Here is an 18,813-nt window from a genome sequence, read left to right as displayed (position 1 = left end):
TCAAACATGTTATCTATGTATTCAAAAATATCTTCACATTTACCATGCACTCTGGTTTGGGGTTAGAAAAATCTACTCACCTTCCCCAGATAGCACACATAACGATATTCTCTATATTAAGTATTTTATTAAATAGTCACTCATGTAAATGCCATAAAAACTTTCAGAATGACAGAGAAGGCCCTGTTCAAGACCTTTCCAACATTTTCAAGCAAAATAAATACCTTTCCTCTCTATGCCTCAATTCAACTTTATTCTTTCCTCAGGTACAGCCTTTATTTCATTGTATTCTCCCGTTTTGTTCATCTATTCCTTTTGCTAGGGTATAAACTCAGGGACAAGAATAATTTCTCTTCCTTATATCTTGATTTCTCCTATTACAACATTAGATGTTTATAAAATTATTTTTTTAATAAGAAATAGGCAATTTCACAAAGGCTTAACCTAGAGATACAACCACATTTAGAATGCCATGGCATAAACTTCAGTATGAGGTGAAAGCTATGCCTGAGGAGATGAGAGCCAGGCTTATCCCAGGAGGCCCATTTGTTTCTCAGGGGAATTCAGGAATTGCAGGTCATCTAAGGGTGGATCTTGGATCCAGTTCCCCCTTAAGCTCTTCTGGGTATAGATTGACGCTACTAAAATGACAGCAGGACCAATACAGACCCACCTTTGGCCTAAGGCCAGTCCTGAAATCACCTCTGGAATGAATGACAAGGCCATCGATCAAGGTCTTAGAAAATGTGATCCTTAAGTTGCTCTAAAATCAAATATTTTCAATGATTAAAAGATCATTTGTTCACATATTTTTTCAATCACTCTTTGATCGGGATATATGCTCAGCTTTTTGTAGTCTGGAAAAGGGAATTGATTCGAAAATACTCCTCTTGAATTTATTTCCATTTACCTTTTGCCCATAGACCAGATAATATTTTCAAAGTCATATGCCAATAAAGACTATATTTCTTATTCTATTTTTGCTCCACTTAAATAGTCCTTTAAATTACAATTTAAAATGCAGCAAATACACTCCCTTTATTATCACCTATTATTGCATAGTAAATTAACCCAAAGCTTAATGGCTTAAACAACAGTGGCATTTGGAAGGAATACTATTTTGGATTAGGAAGGAATCTGAGAACAGCTTGGTTAGGTTGTTACACTCAGAATCTCTCACAAGACTGCAATTAAGGCCAGGGCTACCATCGTTTGAAGGCTTCACTTGGGTTAGAGGATGCATTTCCAAGACAGCTCATTCCTATGATGTCAAGTTTGTCCTGGCTACAGGTAGTTTTCAGTCCCCACCCACATGGACCTCTTCACAGGAATGCTTGAGTATTTCCTAACATGGCACCTGGTTTTCCCCAGATGTGGAGGTCAAAGGAAAGAGCAAGGTGTGAGCTACAATGTCTTTTATGACCTAGCCTGTTCCCTTCTTCTGTACTCCAATGGATACACAGGCCTTTCATGATTCCACGTGTGAGGATACTCCACAGGCATAAACTCTCAGGTGAGGGTCACTGAGAATCATCTTGGATTCTATATTTCCACATTTAAATTTTTTTGCACCATATCAAAATCAATTACATAAACTGTATGTTCACATCTTAGTTATGAAATTTGAGATTGTTTATGGACCATCTCAAAGACCTTTCTGAATGTTTTATAAATATAGTATAATTCTTCCAGCCACTCAACACATCCTAATTCTAACTCAATTGAAAGACATAGACATGTGCTTCTTAACTTTCATTGGCTATTAGACTTTTTTGAGAATCTCAATATCTAAAGACCAATAGTCTCCCCCAAAATGTACATACCCACAATGTGCTACTTTACATTACAACTTGAAAATATAAGTTTATGGACTCCTGTTGCTAAGAAAAAGAACCCCAACTTGCAAGCAACATACACAATGTTTTTAGCTGACTGCCAAATATAAATGTCACAGCTAATGTTCAACAATAAGCTGATGTCAATGTCAGCTGAAGGGCTAGCTCATTAACAGTCTATATAAGTCAAAATAATAGGACCTTCATGTGAAGTATCAAATTCACCTTTAGTTTCACAGTTGTATTTTTCTTGATTGACATGGTAAACTATTCATATTTTAGAGTGGGTTTTCTTAAGTTTGGGTTACATTTAACAGATGCTTCAGGCCAATACTAGGCATTAATTTTAACACACAAATACACAAGCAGAATGACTCTAATATCTCATAATGTCACCCAAATCTTCCAGTCCCAGATTTCAACATTACTCACCACCAAACAAGGTTAATTAATGGTGGGTGCTGCTCAGGCTCCAGCTAGCTATGGGAAAAGATGGTTTCAAAGTATAAAGGTAGACAGAAGTTCATCACAAGAACTAGAGGTCTACTGCCTCAAGCTTAACATTTTTTACAGTTATGTATCATATGCTGAACAAATGAAAAGCACAGGTTCTCCAAATTTATAGAATTATATTAAGTTAGCTGATTTCCTCTTAACTACTTTCTTGGAATTAGTGTCCCATGCTTGGTATTGATTATATAAATAAATATTATTTCTCCATATACAGTTAATCTCATCAGAATCATCAGTGATAGTTATTTAACATGCATGTTACCCAGACCTCCTAAGTTAGAATCTGGTGTGACTATCCTAAAGGCGGAGGGAGAGAAGTGTGGAGATGGGAGAGGTAGGGCTTTGCATTCTTAATAGAGTCACTAATGTAGTGGTTTGAAAATGAGGACAAGCGGCACCTCTGTCACCTGGGAACTTGAGAGAAATGCAAATTCTCTGGACTAGCCCACTTCATATACAGAATCAGAAATTCTAGGGATGGGACGCAGCATTCTGAGTTTTAACAAGATGATCCCGATGCTCAAGCTTAAGGACCACTGCAGTCAGTGATGTCTTGCTCCTCAATGTAGTTTGAGAATGATAATCTCCAGCCTTGTAAAAAACCTGCATCTCAATAAGACAAAACTCATAGGTTTCATTTCCTATTCCCATCTCATCTTCAACAACCAGAATTTGTGGATGGAAGCAGGATGCAAGTATCATTAAGAAAGAAGGGAGATGGAAGAGAGACTTCAGATACAAGCAGGCAAATGGGGGAACATGCTTCTCCCCTTTAAAGAAACAAACAAAGACACACTCTGACAAAATACAAAAGTCCTTAGAGATATTCCTAAAAGGATCTGGACTCTTCTAATGCTTATCCTTTAATGCCATTTAAATCATTTGATAACACAATTTACAGGAAGTTTATTTAGTGTTAACATCCATGGTTCCTTTGTGGCCTATGAACCTCAGGCCATGAAAAACTTTTTGAAATGGATGTTTCTGGGACACCACAAAAACCTTACAGATAACATGTAAGCCATGGGTTATGATGACTTTGGAAAACACTACAGTAAATACTTGTTGTCTTAATTTTCTGACATAAGTAAAAACAGATGCTTGGATTGAATGGCCAATTAAGAACAAATGTTATATAATGCAATTCATCTGACAAATTTAAGGTCTTCTAAAACTAAACGGTGTTCTTTGTAAACAGCTGAGAAAGGCACCTAAAAGTATTCAAGAAAGCATTAACACATTGGTGAAAAATTGTGAAAGTGAGATTTCCTTGCCAACAGAAATGTGGAGAAGGAATTCTGACTAACCTAGAGTGTGAAGTATTATTGCTTCTTCAAGTGATTCAAGGATTTTTTTATTAGTTATTCTGGTGATTCAGTTGTAATATCAGTACTTTGAGTTTCTATTCCCCAAACAGGATAATAAAAACAATCACTTGCTCCAGTGAAAGGCTGTTTTTATGGGAACTAGGTTTTCATGAGAGCAAAACCCTAAACCACATTATTACCATTATGGTTATCAATAAAAAAAAATCAATGGTCCATCACACCAAATTTAATCCATTCTAAGACCTTTATCTAACCAATACAAGAATGCAGCATGGCACATACATGTGTAAGCGCATACACTTGGATCTGGAAATCTAATTTTATATACATATATATACATATATATTCACTAGTCATTATCACTGTGGTTGAAAAAAGTCTAATAGTCAATAGACTGCATAAACTTTTTGTGGCAGAAATAGTGGAAGGTCTTCCAAGTACAAAGATGGATATGTAAAGAAGACATGAAAGCAGAAAATAGGAGGGTTGTAAAGAGTGAGGGGAAAATTTGGAAGTCATCTGTTGAGTACAGCAAGGAAAAAAAGAAATAGAGAAAAATAGCATAGAGATCAGAGAAATCGAGATCAAAGAGGAAGATTGGTATGTTGAAATGGTATGAAATGCTTACAACTGTGATCCAGGTGCCAATTAGAAGATCATGTTTCATGGAGACAGTTGACACAGAAACTCACTTTCATGGAAATGTTGGCCACCAGTCAAATAAAGAGAACCATGGCATTTGAAGTTAAGATCCAGCCCGAGCCACCCGAAAAGGCAAAGTTCTCTGTAAATTCTTCAAACTATTAAACTGCAACAACTCCCCTGGAACAAAACGTCAAGAACAAGTAGAAAAGTGATCTTAAAAAATAACACTGCGGTATCTGGCTTTTATCATGCATATGTTATTGCCATACTTCGGGGGACATACCAACTCATGCCATATTCAAAATGATTCAAGAACAAACTATGCCGTAAATATACAGTATGGTTTATTCAATTTGATATGCACAAAGCTCACCAGATTAATGTTAATTTGTACTCCTTGCAACCTTGTTGACATGGCCAAGATAAAGGAGCAGGAAACCATGATGTTCTCAGTCATGTGGAACATTTAGTAAGACATAGAAACAGCTATTCCTGCCTTTAAAAAAAATACAAAATGTTCATTGTCTTCCAAAGGGATGATTTCTACTGAATCCAAACAGATGAAGAGTCAGCTGTGCAGTGAGGATGAGAGCCAAAATAGCCAGCAGCTGAGACTGAGAGTAGAAACCCAGAGAATGTTCTAAGGACTCCTATGGTGTTGAGAGCTGGGGGAAAGAGGAAAGGAGGGAACTGTAAAGAAAAGAGAGAGAGAAGGAAGCCTAAGGGAAAGGACAACTAGGCACAAAAGGGAGGAGAGCAGGGGAAAAAAAAAAAAAAAAGAGTCTCATTAGAAGACTGATCTGTCCAACCTAGTACCTGAGAATCAATCAGACAGACCAGGCATCCAGGTGAAAGTCAAATTACACAGAACTGCATCTCAAGCGTACATGGAAGGAAAATGACTAAGGACTGTGAGTTGTGCTCCCAAGTCTTTCGCAATAAAAGGTAAATCTTCTCAAGCAAGAGCTTCCAAACCCCTGCAGGGAAAGCTGGACAAGGGCATGGAAGCTGCTGATGGCAAGAATTGTGTTAAGAAAAATCCACAGTTCCGTGGATCCCATCCTCAGGCCTCTTGTCACTGTGAAGCTGACACCCCCCAGGCCCGGACATGTGAGATTCTGACACACAAAAACAGAGTATTCTTCTGGCTCAGGCTCTTTCCAGGACGTGTCCAGGAGACAAGAACGTCTAGCTTTCTGTAGCTGCCATGGCAGGTAGAGTTTTCAAAACTGGGCCTGGTCTTCCACATCCCCTCTTACTTAGGTTAAGAAGATTACTACCAAAAACCCATTACCGTCACTCTAGTATTATTTATCAGGGGAAGCTAGAAAGAGAACTGGTAATTATTCCCTTTTTACCCAGGGAAGCAGATCTGATAATTCAGAGAAGTCAGGTCCCTCGCCAGGCTCACATTTACTCCTTACTTTAACCACTAGCCCCTATTCCTATTTTCCAATATTTATCCTCCCAATTCATAATGAGACTGCAGTTTTGGGTAAACCTCCATAGCAGAATATGGCCAGCATCATTTTCCTTCTAATACTAGTAAAAAGTATGAGTAGTTAGAGAATTATTCTATAACAATAGGATCTGTGAAGAGGATGAGCCAAGAGAGGAAGGGAGGGGCCATTCTTCACATCATCTGATACTTTATCCCAAACTTAGTGGCTGGAGATGTTTTAACTCCATCTGGGAAAGTGAAAGGAGAAGGATACTGTCCTGAATCCCCTGCCGGCATATCTGTATCAGGACTGAATTCCAGAGTTCTCTGCCAGCATGACTTTGGCAGTCACCCCAAACCCCTCCTTCAATGACAGAATCTGCTGCTCTCAGAGAAGGAAGGCCTGTTAGGGCTCACACACCCACACAATAAGTGCACAGTGAACTCTCATCAGGGCCCTTGGAAAACCAGAATGTTTTCTTATCAGCTCAGAGAATGGAAAAATCCAAGGATGGCATTTAAGGAGAAAGAAAATCTGAAACTCCACTTGGGCATCTTGTTGGAAGCAATGTACCCCCAGTTTTGTCCTAGCAGGGGTTCAGTCTCCATTCAGAGAAGAGACCTTTCATTTTCTTGGTCACACAATGGAATACACTTCAAAGATGTTTTAGATTATAAGTTATCCCATATGCTTATAAATTATCCTTAACACAAAACAGTAAGAAGATGAGCTGGAATGTATATGGTAACACACACAATTAAAGGAACCATTTCCAAAGGCAATTCATATAACCCAGATCTTTTCAATGAGAAAATTTATTGGATGTTTTCTTAACTTTTGCATTTTGCCTTAATCAAGGTCATGGGCTGCTTTGGTTTTCTTAATATATTACATGAAATAATTTTTTTTTCTGCCTTAGGTACATATATATCACTTAAAGCTAGTACCTGGTAACACACTGGGACAGCTTAACTCTTGCAAATTTTAGTTGTTACACAGGGATAAGAATTAAGACACTGGGAGTTCTCATTGTGCTACAGTGGAAACAAATCCGACTAGTAACCATGAGGTTGCGGGTTCAATCCCTGGCCTTACTTGGTGGGTTAAGGATCAAGCATTGTTGTGAGCTATGGTGTAGGTCTAAGACGCAGCTTGGATCCTGTTTGCTGTGGCTGTGACAAAGGCTGGCAGCTGTAGCTCTGATTCAACTCCTAGCCTGGGAATTTCCATATGCCTAGAGTGCAGCCCTAACAAAAAAAAAAAAAAAGAGAGAGAATTAAGACACCAACAGTTTCATCTAAAAGAAAATGACCTTTGTGTGGCCAACTTGTATCAGTTTTAAATAGAACAAATTTCAAGTTCCCAAAGGCAAGAAATGTCCAAATCATCCTTATATTCCTAATATGATAATTTTTTAAAACATTTCTTTTAAAAATTTTTATTAAAAATTTAAAAGGTTACTTTTATTCCACAGTTATTGCATAATATTGACTAAATTCCCCATGTTGTACAATACATCCTTGAGCCTATCTTACACCTAATGGTTTGTACTTCCCAACCCCCAACTCCTATCTTGCCCCTCCACCCCACAACTGGTAAACACTAGTTTGTTCTGTATATCTGTGAATCTGCTTTGTTTTCATCATATTCACTAGTTTGTTGTATTTTTTAGATTCCACATGAGTAATATCATATAGTATTTGTCTTTCTCTGACTTATTTCACTTAGAATAATGCCCTCAAATTTCATTCTTTTTAGGGATGAGTAGTATCCCACTGTACATATACTTATACACCAGTAATCCTAATATGATTTCTTTCTAAGTTAATTGAGTGACAGAATAAATAAATATAAGTTCTGTGTTGAAAAACACTATTAACCATCACTTCTCAGCTCTACCTTCTGAATTTTGCAAAAGTAGACATTTGACTGGATCAGTGGCATCTTGGGAACATTGGAACACAGGATCAATCCCTGGCCCTGCACAGAAATTAAGGTCCAGTGTTGCTGAAGCTGTGGCTTAAGTTGCAACTACGGCTCAGATCTGGCCTGGGAACTCCATATGCCATGGGGAAGCCAAAAAATTAAAAAAAAAAAAAAAAAAAAAAAAAAAGAAGCAGACATTTGAATTTTTTCTAACACCAAAAACAAAGGTTAATTTCAAATTTAAACATTTTCTTATTTTGTTTGACCTGGAAGGAAATTTCAAAATTTTTCCTAATAATGCTTTAGCATCCAGATGCAAAGTAGCACAAAATTAAAAAAAAACAAAACAAACAAAAAAACACCTTTAACTTGATATTAAAACTTAAAATATCAAAATAATTCACTTGCAAATTTTAAATTTTACCCAGCACTCAACCAGAAAGATTTATCAAGCACTTACATATGCAAAATTTCAAAACCCGTAGATCAGTAGTGCTCAACTCTGGCTACATTAAAATCACTGAGGAATTTTTAAAACTCCCACCCCAGACCAATGAAATCGTAACTGAGTAGGGAAACAGAATAGTGCTGATATTTTTTTTTTTTAATTTTCCCACTGTACAGCAAGGGGGTCAGGTTATCCTTACATGTATACATTACAATTACAGTTTTTCCCGACCCTTTCTTCTGTTGCAACATGAGTATCTAGACATAGTTCTCAATGCTATTCAGCAGGATCTCCTTGTAAATCTATTCTAAGTTGTGTCTGATAAGCCCAAGCTCCTGATCCCTCCCACTCCCTCCCCCTCCCATCAGGCAGCCACAAGTCTCATCTCCAAGTCCATGATTTTCTTTTCTGAGGAGAAGTTCATTTGTGCTGGATATTAGATTCCAGTTCTAAGTGATATCATATGGTATTTGTCTTTGTCTTTCTGGCTCATTTCACTCAGTATGAGATTCTCTAGTTCCATCCATGTTTCTGCAAATGGCATTATGTCATCCTTTTTTATGGCTGAGTAGTATTCCATTGTGTATATATACCACCTCTTCCGAATCCAATCATCTGTCGATGGACATTTGGATTGTTTCCATGTCCTGGCTATTGTGAATAGTGCTGCAATGAACATGTGGGTGCATGTGTCTCTTTTAAGTAGAGCTTTGTCCGGATAGATGCCCAAGAGTGGGATTGCAGGGTCATATGGAAGTTCTATGTATAGATTTCTAAGGTATCTCCAAACTGTTCTCCATAGTGGCTGTACCAGTTTACATTCCCACCAGCAGTGCAGGAGGGTTCCCTTTTCTCCACAGCCCCTCCAGCAAGAATAGTGCTGATATTTTTGAAAACTTTCATTTATCCTAATGTGTGGGTTACAACAATTGAGAACAGATGCTTAGTTTTTGTACTCACGGATAAAGAACATGTTTACACTGAATTGCTATATCATAGGGGAAACTTAAATTAGACCTAAGTCTTCTCTAAAAATTAATTTATAATCTTATCAGAAGGTGCTTGGAGTGGGTGGATTTGGTCTGATTTTCTAGTGTATGGACTTTAAATGTGTAGTTCTTACTTGGAGAACAACAGTGACACTTTCATGAAGGCATCACATTTTTACCTCCATTTCAGAATTCCACAGGGAAGACATTAGCTGACTTCACAGCTTGCTACACTGAGAGGACCTAAAAAGTTTACTCTAGCTATAAGGCTTCCAAATTCTATCAAAATCACTGGACATATAATCAGGGCTTTGTTAGATCAGGGAAACCTACAACACACTATAAAAAATCTCTCTGTGGAAGGTTCTTAATGGGGAGCCCAAGATAAAATTATGTACAGTAGGGTAAGTCTTGATTCAGTCTTGCTGTTCACAGAACTTTTATAAAGTAGCCTGATACCTTGAAGTAAATCCTTCTCACCATGTACCTCTTAGGCCTTTAGGACCATCTCAGCACAGGATAAACTGTGGGCTAGAGATTTAAAAAAAAAAAAAAAAAGAAGCCCACCAAATACTCCAGTATTAAATGTTCTGCAAAGTACTAGGTGTCCCATTAAGAGTGAATTCTGTCTACAACCTAAACTTTGATTCGTAGAGCATATGAAAGAATTATTATTTTATTCATACCAAAAAGGACCTAAAAGAAGTTTCTTCAGTTTAACTAGTCATCTCCAACATATCCACTACTAGAAGTATACTTTCTTCCTCCAAACACAAATTTAATTCAACCTTATAGCAACTCCTCCATTTGCTGGAAATACCACTTAGTGATATTTCAGAATCATATTTTACAGGGACTGTATCATAAGTTTCATAAGTGTTAGCTGCTTGAAATTGTATACTTCTTTAAAGAACATTTTCATTTTGTCTTATGTTTTCTCTCTTTCTTTAAGATATGATAGCATCTGAATCTTACAAGGAAAGCAAACCTTTTAATTTGGGACAATTCACTTTGTATACAGCTCTACATGGGATCAACCACACTAGATGTACCACAGAAGAAATCAGCAGAGGAATCTAGGCATTGACTGCTCACTTATATACAGAAAATAAGGTCCATACTGGGTACTGAATATGCACCTTGAGTTTTTGCTCTTGTAAGATATTTATCTCAATTCTCAGGGATTTCCTACCATCAACTCCAACCATGGAGGCAGACATACTGGCAGTTTGCCTGCTGAGCATCAGCCATTAAAGGCTGAATTTTGTGGGAAGTGGATGGGATGTAATACTCAAACTAGTATATTTTCTGGAGTTAGATTTCCTGTATTCATAGTTCCACTGTATCAGTTACTAGCTGTGTAACTCCAAGCAGCCATTGACCATTGTGTAGTGGGTAGACACTAAAAGGATCCCGAATAAAAAATCCCCATCTCCTGACACTCACTCCTTGTATAATCCTTCTGTGGGACAGGACCTGTGAGCTGCTTCTATCCAAGAGAGTATGGCAAAGGTAAGGGGCTGTGGCTTCTACCATTAGGCTACACAAGCTCGTAATTTCCATCTTGCCTGCTGACTCATCAGAGCTCATACACTTTGACAAAACAAGAGACCATAGTAAAGAGGCCCATGTGGCAAAGAACTGAGATGAGCTCTGGCCAATAACCAGTATGGAAATGAGGCCATCCAACTGACTCTCAAGGACAGAATTCCTTCCAAGGAGACCTCAGCCCAGGCTGACACCTTTGTTGCAGCCTTGTGAGAGACCTTGAAGGGGAGGACCCAGCTAAACCAAAAGGACTCCTAACCCACAGAAACTGTGAAATAATAAATGTGTGATGTTTTAAGCTGCTAAATTTGTGGTAATTTGTTACACAGCAATAGATAGCTAACATATTCCTTAGACTTAGTTCCTCATCTGTGAAGTGGGGATAATAATAATATATAAATATATTTAATAGATGTGAGGATAAAATGAGAAAATTTATATAAACATTTAGCATATAGTAATATGGTTAACTGTTATCGTCTTCTTTAAATGTTAATTTAACAGAATGTAGGTATTTAAACCATTGCTATTTAACGTTTATTATGTTCCTTCTTTATCTGATACTATTTATTTTTACATTCTCATTAGACTATTCTAGTAATTTCCTCACATTAGATTATCCTAATTATTTTAAAATGTTATATTTATGCTTAGATCACTGTAATTGTTCATCTATTTACTTTCAATCTTCTCTCCTTCTTTTATACCTTATTTTAGAAATGGCAATCAGGAAACAGGCAAAAAGTAAATATTTCTGAGGATAATGTCCCAGATAGAATAGTTGGTCACATCTCCTTAATAACACTCCCTTTATTAGACACTTCACTTTTTTTTTTTTTTTTTGCTTCTTAGGGCCACACCTATGGAATATGGAAGTTCCCAGGCCAGGGATCCAATTGGAGCTGCAGTTGCTGGCCAATGCCACAGCCACAGCAAAGTGGCATCCAAGCCACATCTGCAGCTCACAGCAACACTGGATCCTTAACCCACTGAGTGAGGCCTGTGTCCTCATGGATACTAGTCGGGTTTGTTACTACTGAGCCATGACAGGAACTCTTAGACACCTCACTTTTATCCTACACAAATTTTTCACGAACTCGCATTAACATATAAAAACATTTTAACTCTCTTTTCTATAATGTAGTTCATGCAAATTCTTTTATTTTCAAACGTTACTCTGTGCCCCATTAAATTTGGAGAGACAGAGACTAAAATTCCTTAATATTTAGTATCTCATAGCTTGATACAGCACTCTACAAAACTAATCTAAACTAATGAATATATAATTAACAGAGAGAAATCTTATTTTTAATCCTAGGGTTCTAAACATGATAGTCTTAGCATCACAAAAATTGTACTTGATCAATTTTTACATTCCTAATATGTTTATCATAGGAGCTGGAGCTTATGCAGCTTTATGAAGTAGATGCTCAATAAACAGTGCTTGATTAGAGAAACAAATCAATAAAACTGCCGAGAAACTTTAGAACTGTAAAAGACGGTACACTAATTCTCCTGTGGTTTTCCTTTTTTTATACCTTATTTTAGAAATGGCAATCAGGAAACAGGCAAAAAGTAAATATTTCTGAGGATAATGTAAATATATATACATATACATATACATATATACATATAAATATGTATGTATGTATGACATATATGTACATATATGTATGTAAATGTATATATATATATATATGTATGTATGACTAATAAAGGCAGAATCCTACCTGGCAGGGTTCTTTTCACTCCCGGCTATTTTGCCCCCAACCTCCTGTCATAAGATGGAAGATAACCTCCCTGGTCTCTCACAAGTATCAGCCACCATTTGGAGAAATGAACGGGGCCACTGGAGGGACACACTCTTATTTTATGAAAGTGAGGGCTCCACAGAGAATAAGCCAGACCCCAGGTGAGAGGCAGGGAAAGTTCAGAGGAAGAGGAAGAGCCCTCCTCTCCAAAGACAACCTCTCTTTCTGCTTTGTAATCCATCTTGGGGAGCCATGGCAGAGAGAGACCAGGAAGACGCAGTTGCATCTTGTGTGGACTTCTCAGTCTGGGCTTCCCCTCTGGATAGTTTAACATCTGCTGAGCTCTGGCCCCTGGGGGTAGCCTAGGTTCTGGACATGTCACCTACCCCTCCCACTATTCTCCTCCTCATCCCAACACATGTTTGTCTTCCAGGCTTCTACTTGAGTGCCTTATCCTCTCATAATTTTTACCCCTCCAATCTGGGTTGGGTCCTTCTGGATGTTCTCTGTGCTTCAGCCAAATCAAAGGATGATCTCACTCTATTGTCAGTATCCCTTTCTGTCCTTGTCTCCTGCATCAACTGGTCAGCTCCCTGAAGATGGGTATCAAGCTGTATCTTCCCAGCCTCAGTGCTCCACATATACACAGAATACAGTTTTTTACTTGAAGAAATTAACACATCTTTATTAGAGGAGGGAACTGATATTACAAAGAAATTAAGGGTACGATCTTTTGTCATTTTCTGGCTATGTGACTTTGGGCAAATCACTCTGAGGCACAATTTTATGCTCTGTAAATTGAGAGTAATAAAATATCTGCTTTATAGGGGAACTTCAAGCATTTAGTTATATTTTATTTTTTATGGCTGCACCTGTGTTGTATGGAAGTTCCCATGCTAGGGGTTGAATCAGAGCTGTAGCTGCCAGCCTACGCCACAACCACAGCACTGCCAGATCTGAGCCACATCTATGACCTATGCTGCAGCTTGTGGAAATACTGGATCCTTAACCCACTGAGCAAGGCCAGGGATCGAACACGCATCCTTATAGACACTATGCTGGGTTCTTAACCCACTGAGCCACAATGGGAACTCTGTATTTAGTTTTCCACATTAAAAATATTTAACTCTAAATTACCACAAGCAATAGAGCTCAAATAATGTTCTCTATAATAATGATGATGAGTTATTAATAGCTTTGAGCATTATTGTTATTATTATCATCTGCCTGTGATTTTTTTTCTCCTTGGAGTCAGAGATTTCTCCCCTGTCAGGTAAAAACCTGAGGCTGAGGGCCAGCTGCCACCTCCCTCTGCACAAGCCAAGACTGGCACCTAAGAGCCTCATGTCCTTGGGCCACCTGGTTACACTTATCTCTGGGCTCTTCCTCTGTAGTTTTCCTCACACCTATATCAGGAGGACTGGGAGAGTTGGCTAGAAATGGTAGCCTTTGCCCTCTGGCTGATTATAATCTGCTGTACACAGGAGTTTCCACAGAGAGGTGTGTCAAGGCCCTCCTGCCCCTTCATAAGCTTTCTTTGGCTCCCTTCACTACATATTGTTCCCTGTGGTTTTTAGTTTAGCCTGTATACCAGGGGGAAAATGTTCTATGGTGCCAAGAATAAAGAATCTGAGAGGTTGCTGAAGCACAGGGGCTTTCAAGGGTTTACAACAATGTGGTAATTCTTCTTCAGGGCCTGTGTGTTTATGGTCTAATTCTTCTCCTTAAAAACAAGGTGGAGAGGATCTCTCCTGGAGGTTCTGTCCCCACAGAAAATCTGATCCGAGGCAAAGGTGCAGATTTCCACAGAGAAAAGAGGTGTTTGAACTTGACATCAAATACTGGGTTGAAGAGGTCAGACAGGAAAAGAATAGAGAACTTCTCTCATTGTGCAGTAGAGTAACTCTTAATTCCCTTGCCCCACCTTTCACCAAGAACATGGCACTTCATTTGCTGCCTTCCAAGAGGTTTGTTGGATAGTTTGAACACAAGATCACATATTACTTGGGATGCATATTTTTTCAGTAGTGATCCATTGTTCTGTGATTCAATAAACATTTGCTGAATACCTGTCAGACCATCACTAAAAGCTTTGCACATTTTATCCCATTTTATTCTAAAATACTTTAAGATTGTTACCATCATTCCCATTTCACAGATGAGAAAACTGAGGCTTAGTGAAGGTAAATGATTTGCCAAAGAACAAAGTCATTAAGGGGTAGGGAGGAGAAGACATTAATAATAGTCTCAAATTTTATCCTAAACTTTTAAAAGTAGGAAAGACTCAGTATTTTCTTTTTTTCCTTTTTTTTTTTTTTTTTTTTTTTTTTGTCTTTTTGTCTTTTTGCCTTTTCTAGGGCCACTCCCGCGGCACACGGAGGTTCCCAGGATTGGAGCCATAGCCGCTGGCCGATGCCAGAGCCACAGCAACGCAGGATCCAAGCTGCGTCTGCAACCTTCACCACAGCTCAGGGCAACTCGGGATCCTTAACCCACTGAGCAAGGCCAGGGACCAAACCTGCAACCTCATGGTTCCTAGTTGGATTCGTCAACCACTGCACCATGACAGGAACCCCGGGATTTTATTTTCTATAACAAAGTATGTGGCTACATAAACAAATAAGCATAAAACATGTAGTGATTTCTTATTTAAAAAATAATTTCTCTTTCCTATGTCAGCTATATTTGTCAACTACACACACACATATACATACACAGAGCAGATATGTTCTTAGGAAAATGTGGATGATGAAGATATTTATGATCTTTACCAGAAGCCATTTTATTGAAGGGAAGGGTGGCATTCACATGTACACTACAGAACATAAGTCCTAACGCTTGTGTCAAAACAGAACAGAACACATAGTTCAAGTCATGAACCTGGGATCTAGTCTTTTTAGTCCAAGTTACTAAACCTCCTTGCCTTTGGGTATCTTCATTTGTAACATAAATAATTACCCTGGTCAGTAGTTCTCAAATATTGGCCTGTGATGAAGTTTTCATCAGTCTATGGTGAAATGGGAAAAATAAAAACAATGGACTTATTTGTATAAATTCATTTATTTTATAAATCTGTTAAAATGGCTAGGCTTTATGAGCAATGGGGATTTTTCCCCCTTTGAACATTCTCACATGGCAAAATTCAAGTACATCTTCTGTAATGGAACCCTGTATTTTTACAGGTCCATAAGTCCAAAGATCTGGGAACCCCCAGCCTAGGTGATCACTAATATCTTTTCTTACTCCAAAATTCTATGCTCCTCATAAATGACAAATGATAGTTAACTAACTCTAAAGTATGAAGGGGGGAAAAAAAAGGTCTTTTATCTTTTTTTTTCATAATTAGCTCAGTATTTCCTCAATATGTTCTCCGAAAGACAAGCCCCTGGCAAGATATAGCTGTTCCACTAGAAAAGCAGTTCTTCATCAAATGAGTCTGGAAAACAATGAGTTAAAAAAAAATGGGACAGGTTTCTTTACTGAGAAATTTTTAGAATCTTTCAAGTTCTACAGTCTGTTGTGACTGCACCCCCGCCCTGGCAAAACAGAAAGAGCATAAATGTCCCCCAAGTAATTGATGAGGAGCAGATGCCAGCCCCGAACCCCTGTTGAGGACAGTATACCTATTCCTGAAAAATGCAATTTGAGGAAGGCGACCTCAGCTAAAAGAAAGTTCCTCAAAAGCTTCCATAATAAACAAAAAAGAAAGCTTAGAGACAAGGAGACTTGCTCTTTACTTTATAATATAATTATTTTAATTTGACAGTTTTTCCCCCAAAGTATTAAACCTATGGATATTGTTTTTAAATTACAAAAGAAAATACTAGATGAAAATACTTCAGATTAAAGTGCCATGAGCTAGGCAAAAGTTATGTGGTTGTTTTCAACAACTTTTTTTTTTTTTTGCCATAACAAGTAAAGGAAAACTGTGTCAAGATATTGTATCTAGTGATTGCAACACGGTAATTAAAGCATTTGGAATTTGCAGAAGTCTGCAGTAACAAACTTACAGTTATCATTCCTGCACAGTAAATACAAGGTAAAATAAATAAAACCATTTGCAGGTAAAACCTCCAGATTTTGCTCAGATGGTTGATCCTTCTTAACTATTTCAGCAGTAGGGACAATTAATTCTGAATGCTTGTGGCTCATGATTGATTTATTTAAACACTTTTACTGTGATCAAGAAACAAAATTCTTGATAAAGGAAAAAGAGCTAATCATGGATATTTTTATTTTGTTCATAATTACTAGTGTTGAGAAGGTTTGCCCAGCCTTTTTTATTGCTTTTTACATCATCATGTGAAATATCAACTGGCCAAATCCTTCAGCCTTCACACTCTGAATTCAAGTTTCACTTAACATACTGAGGAGAGAACAGTTTTCACTCGGGACAAGATATTTTGGAGCAAACTATCCAGAGGGAGAATCGGGTAGGATCTTCTGGATATTCTGACCTAAACAATCTTTCTTTCCAATTCCATGCACACCAGGGTTTTGACAAGCCTGTGGCTCTGCACTGTCTCTGATATTTTCCATCATAACTGTATGATAAATTCCAGCCTGTTTTTCATAATCCTGCTGACTACAGCAGTCTGCAACCATAAAAAGCCTTCACAGACCTGGAGTTGGCTTAGAAAAGTGCCTCGACAGAGGAACAACAATAACAAAAAAATACATGCAACATTTACATTCAAAGATAGAAGAAAAGTGAGCTCTTGTTTTCAAGCTGATGGGCTCAAGAGATTATTTTTAGTGTCTAAATTAAGACATTTAAATTTTCTTCTGATTACATTTGTAAACAAAATACCAACACTAAAATGAGAGCAGTTTAGCCAGGAAAAGGGGGAGTGTCGTGTTCAGCAGATTAAACCCTCTTCCAAACTCCACTAGAGAGAAGTGTCTACAAATTAGCGCGTGACTGTTCTTTGGTGCGCCCTGCCTAGAGTTCTTCAGCCTCCAAGTTAACAGGTTTATGTGAGGTTTACACAAAAGATTCTAAGTTTCAAATTAGCTTCTTTTAAACCTTAAGCTAGCACCGGTTTAGTCTCTGAGGAGGGGGATAAACACACCAAACAAGTCTTTTCAAGCGACCACAATACCCATCTATACAATATGATTCCATATACAAATACTGCAGTTTGAATCTATACATTCAACCTGCTGGGAACATCTGCTAAACCCAGGAAGAAGTTGGTTTTCTTTTCTTTTCTTTCCTTTTTCAATAAAGAGATCCAATTGAAAAGTAAATAGCAGAGAAGTGGGGAACAAAGCAAAAGTTTAAGCTTCTCCACACACTTGAATTTTGACTCTCTGAGAAGAACTCTATTCCCCCCACCTGGCAAACCAGATCACATTTAATATTAACATTTAAAAACCAGTATCTTTTAAATATTAGTTTGAAAACATGAAACAGCAGAGCTACTTGCCTTTTGGCAATTTCTGTGCATTTCCCAGGGCTAGTGCAATACTTCCACAGAGAAGTAGACACCCCAAGCTGGAGAGCATGTTGCATTTGCCACCTCACACGGGGAGTGATGCTGGTGGGGGTCCTGCAACCCTGGAGCTGCATTTAAGTGGACTGTCTCCCAGTGACAGAGGCGGGCGGCTGCACTTAGCTGTGCCGTGGGCTTACTCACAGGGGGTGGAGACAAAATGACATCACACCCTTTCCCACATACACCAAAAAAAAAAAAAAAGAAAGAAAGAAAGGAAGAAAAAAGCACAATAGCAAAAACATATCATCACATTTCCTGCTGGGTTATAACTGTCTGTCCTTTACCTTTCCTCTGTGATACAAAACTTTAAATTATGGTCCATCTATATTTGTGAAAGAAAAGGTATTGAGGCAATTTTGAATGATTTTTACAAATCCTTAAAACCATTGGAACATTAAAAATATATAATTAAAAACATAAAATTAAATCTTATTAGAAAGGAAACTGGTTTTAATTATATAGTAAACAATCCAATTCTTTCAAATGGGAGTAAACTCATAAAAAGTCTCTTTGAACCATTTTGATGTTCTAATATCATGAGAAACTTTTAAGAGCAAGTCATTGGCTATACAGCTATTCATTCTTTATAATACACATGTGTACATATATAGATAGGCACAGAGATATATGCATACAGATGTTCAATAGATATGGATGTAGATATACAGAGAAATCACTATCACTGATTGACCCCCAGCTCTGGGAGAGGCTCTATAACAGCATCTTTGCCTACATTATTGCACTTTAATCCTCACAGTGACTGTATAGGAGAGCTTGTGTTAGCCCCATTTTACCAGTGAGAAAAACTGAGCCTCAGAAAAGTTAAGAGCTCTGACCAAGCCAGTGTGTTCTCATAGTTAAAAATTTGGCTGAGCTTTGGAGTAGAACTG

General features: G+C 37.9%; 1 protein-coding gene across 50 annotated transcripts in view; it reads right to left on the bottom strand.

Annotated features, from left to right (window-relative positions):
• The window catches only part of ABI3BP (ABI family member 3 binding protein), a 277,390-nt gene extending 259,339 nt beyond the window's left edge, over positions 1-18,051 (bottom strand). For 20 of the 50 annotated variants that reach the window (XM_021070531.1, XM_021070510.1, XM_021070528.1 and 17 more), the window contains exon 1: positions 17,855-18,050. In XM_021070531.1, coding sequence (XP_020926190.1) covers positions 17,855-17,933 — 79 coding nt within the window. In that variant the 5' untranslated portion in view covers positions 17,934-18,050. Of the gene's footprint in view, positions 1-17,854 lie in introns of all 50 variants that reach the window. The other 30 variants (XM_021070533.1, XM_021070534.1, XM_021070541.1 and 27 more) reach the window with 5 other exon arrangements.

The sequence above is a fragment of the Sus scrofa genome, chromosome 13 (assembly GCF_000003025.6).
Source record: "Sus scrofa isolate TJ Tabasco breed Duroc chromosome 13, Sscrofa11.1, whole genome shotgun sequence".
NCBI classification, from domain to species: Eukaryota; Metazoa; Chordata; class Mammalia; order Artiodactyla; family Suidae; genus Sus; species Sus scrofa.
The sequence above is the reverse complement of the archived record's forward strand: the minus strand, read 5'-3'. Positions and strand labels throughout refer to the sequence as shown.